The sequence below is a fragment of the Balearica regulorum genome, chromosome 2 (assembly GCF_011004875.1).
Source record: "Balearica regulorum gibbericeps isolate bBalReg1 chromosome 2, bBalReg1.pri, whole genome shotgun sequence".
NCBI classification, from domain to species: domain Eukaryota; kingdom Metazoa; phylum Chordata; class Aves; order Gruiformes; family Gruidae; genus Balearica; species Balearica regulorum.
Window position 1 is genome coordinate 109,432,776 of NC_046185.1, and position 12,619 is coordinate 109,445,394.

General features: G+C 36.7%; 1 protein-coding gene across 1 annotated transcript in view; it reads left to right on the forward strand.

The window, feature by feature from the left end:
• The window catches only part of CUL1 (cullin 1), a 54,849-nt gene that overhangs the window by 11,165 nt on the left and 31,065 nt on the right, over positions 1–12,619 (forward strand). The window contains exon 2 of the mRNA XM_075745291.1: positions 4,250–4,542. Within this exon, the coding sequence (XP_075601406.1) occupies positions 4,403–4,542 (140 nt within the window). The 5' untranslated portion in view covers positions 4,250–4,402. The remainder of the gene's footprint in view (positions 1–4,249; positions 4,543–12,619) is intronic.

A 12,619-nucleotide genomic window follows, 5' to 3' on the forward strand; every position in this document is an offset into this window, starting at 1 on the left:
ACCTCCTTTTGACGGTTGGCATGGGCAGAAATGATGGGTTTGTTTGACAGTGTTTTAATTGCAGTGCTTGAATGCAGGATTGAAAGATAGGATGACGTTGAACACACTCATATTGCTGCATCAAATTGTGTATATATGCAGCTGGAAACTGCGGGGTAATTTTTTTTTTTTTCTCATGTAAATATTGCTGGTCCTGAAGGTATAATGAAGTCTGGGTTCTCTGGTCCAGAGCTACAGAGTGGATGTTTGCAACTCGGACAGGTGGTCCTCTCCGTGAAGTGGGTCACCAGCAAGTTTGATTTGTTCGGGCAAGAAAGCACAGTGACGGTCAGTTCAAGACTGACTTGTGCATAATCTTACCAACAGCACTTCAGAAGGTGAGATACCTCACTGATGTAAAGGTTATGACTTAATGTTTTAATTCACCTGTAGCAATTCATGATTCTTCGGAGGGCACCTTGCTCTTGGCAGTTGTGCACAGCTCAGGCACTGAGAAATGGTAGACTTCTAAACTCCCTTTTCTCCTTCTTCTTAAGTTTAGCAATTGGGACCTTGAGTAAAGAGATGCAGTGTAATTACTGTGGACCAGATTTGACCTTCCAGAATTGTTTGCCTAGGAGAGGTTTTCTAAGTGTGTAAATCACAAAAATAATTTTGAAAACTACACTTACACTTTTAACATGAAATAGAATTTAATATTTTCACTGGTTGGTTGTGTATAACAGCTGTGCTGAGTAACAAAGCCTTGTTTTACCCCTCCTCTCTCTATACATGTAACACCATAGCTTAATTTAACCACGAAGTAAAAATGTTTGCTTTCATAAATATGCTTTTGCAGTTAAAGTATTCTTATGGAGTGAAAGTTTACTCTTGTTAAGGTGATATATTAATAGTTGCCTTTCTGTTTTTCTGCACATGAATAAATCTGCAAAACAATTATTAGTAATTTATAGCATCATTCATCTATTGCTTTATTTCCCAACTGTGTTAACTAGTAACTAACTGGAAGCAGTAAATGATTTGAGTCTAAGAAGTTAGTGATGTGATGCTGTCATTCTGTATTGGTGTCTAATTGTGAAATTTGAATTGGAACCCAGCCAAAGGATAGTGAGGTAATGTTGTCAAATGCAGTGGAATTTATTGCTTCAAAAGAAAAGATGTTTCTACGTAGTGGGTTGCATGAGAAAATAAAAATCAAAATTAAGTTCTTTCTTGTGGCATTGTTTTTAATGGCTACGTCCTGACTTAAATAAAGAGGGTTACCTTAGATGGAGAGGAGGGAAAAATTAGTACGGTGTGAATGAGGAACACCTTGAGTTTAAAAGATACTGGGAAAAGGTAGTATTTGTAGATGCACCAGGGTACATAAAAACTATAAGATGCTTAATTAGAGAAGGAAGTTTCCATCGTCATAGTGGGGGAACCTCCACATCTGCTGAGCAGCGGGTGACCACAGGCTTGCAACGGAAGGGTGGTTGCATCTTACTGGCACCTGGAGAGATGACTAAGAGCCCTGGCTGTTGCTCTTCTCTGCAGGCTGCCTGGGAAGGGTTATGCTTTCTGCTAGCTAGCAAGGGGTTGGCCTTTTGTTAGGAACTTTTATACAGCAGTGAAGTATTTTGTATTAGTTATGCCAAAACATTTTTATTAAAGTGCACTATAATTTTAGGCTGCTTGCTTTTTGCAGATGAATAAGAGAATAATGGTCAATTACTTTTTATACATACTGCAGTCACAGTACAGTTGTGGATTTGTAACCGTGTCTTCTCTTGTTTCTGTGGAGAGTTCAAATAGTACCTGAGTTAAGGCACCAAAAGCTTCTTCTCTCCTGGATTGCAGATAGAAAATTAATTTTCTTGCTTTATATTGCAATGCTGACTTAGGATCATAGTCCAAGATCGTGGGTGTGTGACGTGTACAGAGTGTTTCCCGCAGCAGAGGCGAATGGCCCCTCATGGACCTTTGTTCTTTCTTGCTTTCATTGCTCAGTCGTGAAAGTCCATCGGTAGTACTGCAGCAGGTTCGATTTCCAGAAATTAAAGTAGTACAAACAGGGTATGATCTGTATTACACATGATAATGCATGGGAATTATGCATGATAATGCATTATTCCCATGTGTCTTTACTAATGTTTGCTGTAATTATAGAAACAGAATGGTAAGGTTGAATTTTGAGTGTATGTTTTATAATATATATATTGATTGAATTCTTGTTTTTCCACCTAATCTTCTAAGTAATTGTTGCTCATGTACAGAGAAAAATTAGCTACAGAAGCAGTTTATGCCTGATTTAAATGAGACAGTTCTTGTTGCTCAGATTGACATAATGAAAATACTTCTCAGTGTTTTTTACTTAGAGATTCAGATTTAAATGCATATGGGTCATGGATGGTAGAGGACTATGAAGAGTGGTAACTTCTGTGTTACTGCAGTAAGACAGTCATTGACTAAAAAAAAAACCCGAAGAAATGTCTCCATCTTACCTGGTCTTTCTAGGGTAAAGGAGAAAATGCGGAAGAGAAGCCCTAGAAATAATTGGGTGGGGGTCAGGGAGGGTATAACAGAATACTTAATCTTTAAAACAGCATGAAACCTGGAGTAGAACATGCGACAGCCTAGAAGTGGCTGTGACGAAGCACCTATGACATACTGTACATCCTGAAGGAATATCTTTCTTTTTTTTTTTCCGCTGCTCAAAGGTTGAAACCAAATAATAGAATTTATCAGGTCTCGGCCTATACTATCCTTGAAATTATGGAAAGATTCATATGAGCCTTGGCCATCAGGCTCCATTACAAGACAGGTTTATCGTAAAGCTGTATTCTTGTCTATAGAAGCATGGCAAAAAGTTACCATGTTTCACTGAGTTTTGAGTGTTTCAGTGGATGGGCTATAGGGTACAGAGTCACAGAATAGTTTGGATTGGAAGGGACCTTAAAGATCACCTAGTTCTAATCCCCCTGCGATGGGCAGGGACATCTTTCACTAGACCAGGTTGCCCAAAGCCCTGTTGAACCTGGCCTTGAATGCTTCCAGGGGTGGGGTATCCACAACTTCTCCAGGCAACCTGTTCCAGTGCCTCACCACTCTCATTGTAAAAAATTTCTTCTTATATCCAGTTTAAATCTACCCTCTTTCAGTTTAAAACCATTGACCCTTGTCTTGTTGCTACAGTCCCTGGTAAAAAGTCTCTCACCATCTTTCTTATAAGCCCCATTTATATATTGAAAGACTGCAGTTGGTCCTGACTTACTACAACTCTTTGTAATTTGTGGGTTAATTTTTTAAATCATGTTGCCTCCTTTGTAATTTTTGTGTATCTTCTTAATTTTGTTGCTGTGGTGGACAAGACATGTTAAAATTGCAAAATATTTTTAAGGACTTGTGTACAAACGTATCTTTTCTGCTTGATATTCTCAGTAATCCTTTCCAGGTTACTGTTTTCCTACTCTGTCACTTCATGAAGATGATGAATTGATAACCGTCTTTTCACTACCTCCCAAACTTTGTGCACTTAAGCACTTAGGGGAATAGTGCATTTTCTTAGTTTCTTATTCCTTCATTCACAATTCATGCAATCTTTATTTTGTGCATTCTTATTAGTTGTTCTTTTTCTCACTGTTATTGGCTGCATATTCTCTTGCTGGTAAGGTGACGTTGAAGGAAGTGGTGTTCATTTACTTAGCAAAGAAATTAATGTAAACATGCATTTACCAGATAGAAAAATTTTCTGCTCCCAAAATACCTTGGATTTTTAGGTTACCTGTAATAGAATCTCAAGTCTGGAAGAGTTATTAATAACCAAAGAAAAATAGTTATTTTTAGTATCTTCTGGTTAATCTTGGATATCCATCAGGATGCTTGTTAAACAATTAACACAGAACCCTCAGTTGTTTGGAGATACTGGAGTTTTACTATTGTACAGGAAGGAAACATGTCTTAGTAGGATAGTATTTGCTGCTCGGAAAGATTTTTATTCTTACATTTTCTTATTAGGGTTTTGTTGTCAGCTGCACTGACCTAAATACCTACAAGCCTTGGACAGATCTGGGCACTAACAGTCACATTTTGTAGTGGATTGCTGAATTGCAAAATTAGCTTCCTTGGTTTTAGTATTTCAGATCTCATCATGGATTTCTCATCTGTAAATGAAAATGTTTCAATGAAATGATTAATTTTGTATCTTTTTCTCTAGTGTGAATGAATTTGGACTGACATATAACATGTATATTTTCTTCTCCTTTTGCAGATTATCTTCCTGGGAAACATCACTCTCTGTATGTAAAGAATATCTCACTGAATTGCTGCAACTGAGTTTAGAATGTTACTTGACTTGTGATTCAGATGGAGGAATAACCAGATCTCAGGCTGCTGCACTGGAAGTCTTTACAGGAAATACAAAATGTCATCGAATAGGAGTCAGAACCCACATGGACTTAAACAGATTGGTCTTGACCAGATATGGGATGACCTAAGAGCTGGAATTCAACAGGTTTACACCAGACAAAGTATGGCAAAATCCAGATACATGGAACTCTACACGTATCCTAATGCCTAAGCCAGTTAGTACTTTCACTGTTAGTAGATTAGAGATAGGTTTTTACTTTTCTGAACTCAAAATTGCTTCATAACTATTTGACTTAGTGGCTTTTAAGAATATATTTTTATTTTGAAGATTAGCCTTTTCTATTTAATCTTACTGGCAAATAAGCAGGAACATTCTGTTGTCTGGAAAACTATCTTCATAATTATGGCTACCTCTGAATTTCAGGTTTGATTATTGTTATCTTGGACAGAGCAAATGTTTCAAGTGATTTTATTAATAGGTCTAATTTTGAGTCCACAATACTCCAAAAGAAGATAGACATTCTTTTTCCTTTATATGTTAGTCTCTGGCATTACGCTGCAGATCTTATTGATAATAATGACTGGTTACCTGGAAATTTTTTCTCTTGTTAACCTCAGAGTAGTACTTTATTCTTGAGTTGGTTTTGTAATTTTCCAGCTGGAGTGCGAATGTGACCAGTAGATTTCTCTTGAATTCCTAGTTTGCATCAGAGAGCTATTGAAACTCTCCAGCATCTTCCCATTCTGGGAGCTGTTATAAGATACTAAAAGGGGGTTGTGTTCATCCTTGTACTTGTGTGCTGAAGTACTGTTTGGAAGACTGTAGGAAACTTGTTTCTGTCAGGCAGCGTGTAAGGATCTTTTATAACTAATTTGAAGGTGCCATGTGCCTCTTGCTGTGTTATAGCTTCAGTGTTTGACTTCAGGACTTTGTTTGGAAAGTGAGAAATCCTTTTTTTATGTTCCACCTATAACGTGGCATGTAAATGGATTTGATGAGGAACCATCTCTGTTTTGCATCTGTTGTTCTGTGGTCTCTCTTGTAACCTTGTATTGCTCAGTAGAGTATAGCACTGCTTAAGAAGGTGGTAATGTAGACATGATATGTATAGTATGTAGACATGATAGAAGAAATGATGATTGAATACATTTCCTATCTTACTTTAAGTAGTTCTGCTATTTTTCTTTATCGATTTTTAAAAGCTTTTTTAATAAAGGTTGTTGTTCTGATACATAAATTTACGTCTAAAGCTGTTGTTGGCACTGATTTGGAATTGCATATCAAATTTTAGTCTGTTAATTTTTTTGAAAGGACGGAGCTTTTATAAAAGAAAGAGAAGCTTGAAAGCTGTAAAGCAATTAATTCTGTAGTTCTGTGGACTTTCTAAGGAGATTGAAAAGTTTGTTTTCTGTACAGGTCATCTCAGAGTCAATGTGTAATCTTATCTGTACCTGCAGAATCCATGCTCCTGAGGAGTGTGGGGAAAAACCCTGAGCAGATAAAGAAGTATCCTATGTGCTTCTAGGATACTTCTTTAATAGCGATGAGAAGATGAAATAGCATTTGGTTTAGGGCAGAAGTTTTCCTAAGACCTAAAATGACAGATTTCCTGCAGCACTGGGTTCAGTATTGTTCTTGACTGAATGAAACAAGTCTGAAAAAGTTGAACGTCTGATAGAAATGTAGTAGACGTTAGTAGAACCTCTGAGAGTTTTTTCTTCTGAGTGCCTTTAATATATTCCTGTTTGTAAGTTCCATCAAGCAGGGCAGCTGAAGACTAAATACTACTTATAATGGTAGTTAAAACACTTGCTTTTTTTAATCTTGTTCTGATGTTCTCAAATATTCTTGGGATGAAGTTATAAAAGGGATATGTTGTTTATTAACTAGTCATGTCCCTCTTGTTGCTGCTTCAAGTTGTTGGGTCCAAAACTAAGGATGATTTTTGTTACTTTCATAAGTTAATTCATTTAGTGGCTAATTTCGGTGGTTCACTTTCATTTGTGGGTTAACTTTTAATAGGCTGATAACTCAGTTGACATTGGTTAGGTGAAGTGTTTTTAACCTACTATGAAGATAACAATGCACTTTGCATCCTATACCAAGTGTACATCTTCAAAAATTGCTTAAAAGATTACTCCCATTTCAGATGCAGTATCTGTAGCACATTTGCTCAGTCTTTGCATACAGTAAGTCTAGTAGATTGACACTTTTATTTCAGGAGGCTCAGCTTATTGAACAGCTTGGTTTGGAAAGCAAAACAGATGCAGATGAGTTTCGGCTGCAGCTGTAATTGGTCTGAAGATCAGCCCTACTTAAAAGGTTGCTGGATGCGACAGCAGTTTGGAAATCTTGTGCAGTGGACACTTTAGTCATTTCCTCATCCTCTTTTGTCCTTCCCCATCCCCCCACTCCCCTCCCCCTTTTTTTTTGTGTCAGAGTATTGCTCCTGAAGTGGATTCTTATTTTATAAGAGGAGGAGGAGAACCATGCATACAAGCAAAACTGCCTTTATCTGGTATTGAATTTTCAGTCAGAATTGATTGGAGATATGGAAGCTTTTGTTGTGCCTTGTTCAAGTTAATCTGGGAAAGAATTGGAAGAGTTATGCAGTTCAGATGGTATGGACCTCCATCCTACTTCCACTCATTTTCTTTGTTCAGAGTGTCTCTTTTTGTGAGACACTAGATTCAGTCTCTGAGTACAGGCCGGAGCTTGTATTTGAGGTGGGGTTTTTTCCTTCATTCTGAGTATACTGAAGAGATGAACCAAGAAATCTTGTTTCTGAATGGTGGATCTTAAGATCCTCATCCCTACTTTTTCTAATTTAGAATACTTTTTGTATTATTATTATTGTATTTTTTGTCAGATCAGATGATCACCAGATTTTTTCAGTACTGTATATGCTTTTGTGATTCCTTGGGCCATACTAGTTATGCCAAAGCACCTAACCAGAAGAGCACTTCTTTCTATAAGTCATGGTATTTTTATTTACCACTCCTTACATGATTATGAAGATCATTGTACTAATGTACTTTAATTACTTCCAGAGGTATTTTCTTTGTGTTTCCTGTTGAGAACTTACAACTTCCATATAGAAACAGTTCCTTTAGAATGCTGCTTGCTGTGGAAGACAAGACTAGTCTTTTGTTGCGTGGTTTCTAGGGGTTTTTTGGTGGTGGTGGTTTCTGGGTTCTGTTTTTTTTTCCCCCAAGTGTGAGATTCTTGTAAGTGAAATCCTTTCTGGATGCTTTTCTGTTCCTTACCCAGATAATTAAGTTATTTCTAGTACTGACGAACCTAGTAGCTCCTGCAGTAGTAACTAACATCTTGTGACAGGCTGTATTGCAAGCTAGCGTAGAATTACATGCCAAGCATTGACTTAATGCAGAAAAGTGGCCAATAAGATTAACTGGATTCCTAGGAATGGTAGACCTACCCACATTACTAATGTTGTGAGAGAAGAGCCTTATTACCATATTTTTCCTTTATTGGCAATTAGTTTGGAGGCTGTTAGCAACAGGACTAGTTTGTAAAAGTCAATGTTAGAGCAATGATGAAGTGACTCAGGAGTCACTCCTGGAACTTGGGAGGACAACAGCAAGTTTTGGTACACTGCACCTTAGAGGGTGGCTCACTGAGAAGTAATTCTACTTTTATGCAAAGGGAAAAAGTTCAAGCTGCTGTTCTGCAACAACAAAAAAGGAATTCAATTTGCTGCCATTAGTCAAGGAGTAATGAAATCGTAGTATCAATGTATAGAGAATATCTCTCTGTGGCATTTAGTCTATTTGGAGGAAACTGCCAGTTAGTCTGTCTGAGAGAGAACTGTGCTTACGTGTAGCAAGTTGCGAGGTTCTGTTTTGAATTGCTGATGGAAGACCTATTACTTTGTTTACTAGAATTATTCTTACTCAACTTGGTCATATTTATATTGCTGCAAGTCACTTGTCTTTATCGCCACCTCTTCTTAAAGACCATTTGGCAATGATAAAATATTCATACATCTTGTGCTAGTTTTGGGGGTTTTTTTTGGCAGAAGGTGATGCCCATTTTTTAAACTAATCATATGGTGAGTCTGCAATTTCTTTTTCTCAGGTTTCATGATGTGAGAGGGTGAATTGGCATATGCATGCATTTGGATTTAAACTCTGCAGTAGAGAGAATGAAAGGATTTTGTTACTCTTCTTGTTTTATGTATCTTAAGCATATTTTCAGACCAAGTATTAAGATTATCAGAAAACTTTCCTGCAGTATATTAAACTAGCATATTTTTTCTCAATGGCTTACACAAAAAGCTGAATAACTTTGAGATTCTTATTTTCTTCCTCCAAGCACACATCAGCTTCTCAATTTCTAGATATGATTGGTGTATGGAAAGCTTAGTGGTAGGCTTTTATTTCATGTGTGTATTTCTTATTTGAAATGTCAAAATTACTTTTTTTGGCATAAACTCATGCTTTTGCTGTCTTGATTTACGAAACATAATCTGAGAAAATTCCTTTAAGATGCTTTTTAGACAGTGCAGTTATGCCCATAAGGAATAGAGGAACCCTTTTGTCCAGTTTTAATATTGAAACAAAATTCAATTGGGAAAAATAAGACTGTTGAAAGATTCCAAGTACCATAAATTTATAATGAATAACATTTTTATCTACATTAAGATATCTTAAACTCATTTCATTTATAAGAGTACACAGTACTATGGAAGATGTGGTTGTTCTACTAAAAAGCGCATCTGCAATGTCCAGGTTGGCTTTCAAAATCTTTCTAATGTTGGGTACATAAAAATCATATTGTTGATTTCGGTGGTTCCTAAAATACATTTGAACAGGTGTATTTGGCGTAATTATCATGTAGGTCTTAAGTGAAACTTTGAAATAAAATGGCTGAATTTACTAGGACTTAAAGTTTGCTCAAGTCTTACCCCTGTAAATTGGATTTTATATATGTGTTTCTTAAATTTTTGTTCCATTATTAGCCACAGCAATTTTTTTCATAAGTAATTGCTTTAAGTATTTTAAAGTAGGGTTAGGTAAAGGTTAGGCGGTTCTGTCATGTTTCATTATTTTATGAAAAATCTTTTCCTTGTTTCTGAATTTGCTTACTGTGATTCAGTTTTGTTAACTTATTTTAATAAAGTGGTAGTTACCGATTATCCATTCAACCAAAGGAAAGTAATTGTACGTCACAAAAGGTTACTGTAATCTGTTTTATAAGGTGGGATTTTTTTCTCTCAGATATTAGCAAGTGGAAAAGGAAAAGATTGTATAAAACATTAAATAATTGTTTATATTTAATAATAATGCTTACATTTTAAAAATAGCAGATGACTCAGGATAAATACATTTAACTTTTTTTTTTTTTGCCTGTGGATAGATTCAGCAGCAGTGGTACATGTTGCCCAAGCAAAACCATGAAGCCCTTCTCCGCATCTGTTTGCCAAGCTCTTTTGTGGTTGCTTCTCTTGCAATCCTTGTCCTAGTGACTTTCATTGGAATTCCTATATTTTAGTAGGATTTTAGGTCAGCAGGTATATATTAACACTGTCAGAATCTTTTATGTTCTGATCACATCAATCTGTTGTTACCAGGCAGCATGGTATTTTGGGGGTGGGGGTGGTTTTTTTGTTTGTTTTGGTTTTTTCCTGAACAGATTATTATGTTTTTTCTGTACAGAAAATATACTGGGGTCTTAGGGCATGTACTTTTTAAACCTCAGAAACTGTTCCACTTTCTCTTGAGATTCTCTTGCTCTAAGCTATCCTTTCACTTTAATGTCAAATTGTTTAAGGTTGCTCTCAATACATCCAAGCAGCCTCCGCTGTCTGGTAGTATTAATCCTGCTTATATTCAATATGATATTTCATACTATTTCTCATGTATCAGTGCTTGTGTGGAATGTGAAGGTAGAAGTCAATATATTTGTTTATGTGTTCAAAGGGTACATAATACACTTTTCCTTGTGGGGAAAGGCAGGTATGATTGCATGGTTTTGTGTATATTTATAAAAATTGCTGCTCGGGTTTGAAAGCAGTGCAGAATATGTTTATATTAGTGCAATCAGTTCCTTCTTTTATGTTGTTCTCCACAATGATTGCTTGCTGTTCTACTTGCTTTTTATAGTAACCAAGAATATTCTGTACAAAACCAACTTCTGTTAATGCAAAGAACTTTAAACTTAAAAGCAACCTCAATTATGGTGGTTCTTACGCTTCCTGGCATAAAGACTGTACAGTTTGTATATGCATTTGGCTTTGAATAATTGTGTTTTTCTTGTAACTGAGTGTTTCTTTGTGATTCTTTTGAGTTTATGCCATGAAGAGGGAAACAAGAATTTATCTATTAGTCTTCAGATGGCTTTTGCTAGAAGTTTCTCAGATCTCGGACTTGCAGAAACTTGTCTGAGCTCAGTTATGCCTGGATTTTCATAGCAGCTGCACAGCTGATGCTGTAACAGCTCCTTCAGTCTCTGCCTCAGTCCTTCCCTGACTAAAATGGGAATGGTTTAATAGTGCAATGGTATCTGATCTAAAGGCTTAAATAAGTAATTGATCTCAGGATAAAGTGTATTGAAACACAGATGGAGAATGTGTGGGGTTGGGGGCAGGGTCTTGATGTTTTTGTTTGGTTTCTTTGAACTGCTTTGTGGGGTATCTGTAACCCTTCCTTACTGGATGACAAACTGAAGGTACTTAAAATAGGCTGTTGCTGATATCTCCCTGAAAAGAATGAAGGTTTCTGGGTTAGTTTTTTTGTTGTTTTTACTGCTGCTCCTCACAAAGCTGAAGTGGGTGTTTAAAGCATGTGTTCTGAATAGTGATTGAATTTTGGCAAACTCATAATTTCAAAAACTTGTGCAAAATTCCTTCATCTGTTTGACTTGTGAAATGTTAAAGTCACATAGGCATGTCCACCTCTCTTAGCAGCTTTACTTATGCATGAGGTGGTTTTGTGATGTTCATACAGCCTAATCTTCTGGACCCACAGGAGTTGAAATGGATTTAATTTTAAAGAAAATATTTGAAGTTGTTCTCTAGTAAATATAGTAAGCTGTGTTGCTTGTATTAGAAGTGGTTTTACAAGATACAAAACTTCCATAATCTTTCCTAGCAGTTTTCCTATCGGTATTTTCAGTAACTTTCTATATGTTGGTCTTGTGCCTTTGGTGTAATCTAGGAAAATAGAAGTTTTTGACAGAAGTGGAACTAATCTCGACTTGTTTCTGCAGGCCAGCTATTGAGGTGACAGAGCACTCAGCATAGTTAATTACTGCTTTAGATCTGTGAAATAGCAAATTTATGCCTAAAATTGATCTTTATAATAAAGAGACTAGAAGTAATGAGAGAGGAATTCTGATTAGAGAGTTGTTCAGCTTTTGTTGTTGTTGTTGCGTGCTTCCTCCTTTTCAAAAGCTTTGTTGTTGTTTCTCTCTGCCCTATAGTTTTGTGCTAGATTGTGTTAATTCTGCTTTCCTTTCAGTTCCTTTTAGTTTTACATATCTGTTCCTCAAGCAGACTTGTTCCAGTTATATTAATTTTTCATAGCAAAATGGAAAAACTGTGGGGACCCAGCTGTACTGCTGAAAGGGGAATCGGTTATTACCTCAGCAGAACTGTTTTCTTTATAAAAAATTTAAAATTAGGGACTCATGCAAAAATGAGTAATTTGCACCCATCAGTGTAAAATCTGAGAGTTTTCATGTTGTGTGGTGAATTACAAAACTAATACTTGTCTCACATAATTTCTGCTCACACTTCTGGAGGAAAAAAATGCTGTATGGAGTATTTTGGTACTTTTCTGGGGCAGAGGGTAGATTAGAGGTGACCGTGGTGCCCTCAACCTTCTGTTTAGATGGCATACTTGCTCAAAAAGTATGTGCACTACTACTGAAAGAGTCTGTTTAGCTTCCTCTGTGCGGACACAGTAGTTCAGATCAGCTCAGCAAAGGATCTGGGAACAGGGACAACAGTTAGTTGTAGCAGCAGTCGCTTCCCCAGTCCAAATCACTGGTTGCCTGCATGAGTTCCCATGCTACTGGAAAAGCAGGTGGCAAGTAAGCCCTCCAGGTGGGTTGATGTGTCAGGATCACTTCCTCCAGTGGAGGTGAATAAGGCCATAAATTCATTATGGTGTATCAGCATGGGATTTTTTTTTTTTCCTTTGTACTGCCCAGCTTTAGAAACTGAGTCAAGGTTGTCAAAAGTAGTGTGAATTATATTGAAGACAAAGACTGTAAAATTAATTTGTCTTTGGCTGCTGCTTGTATCCC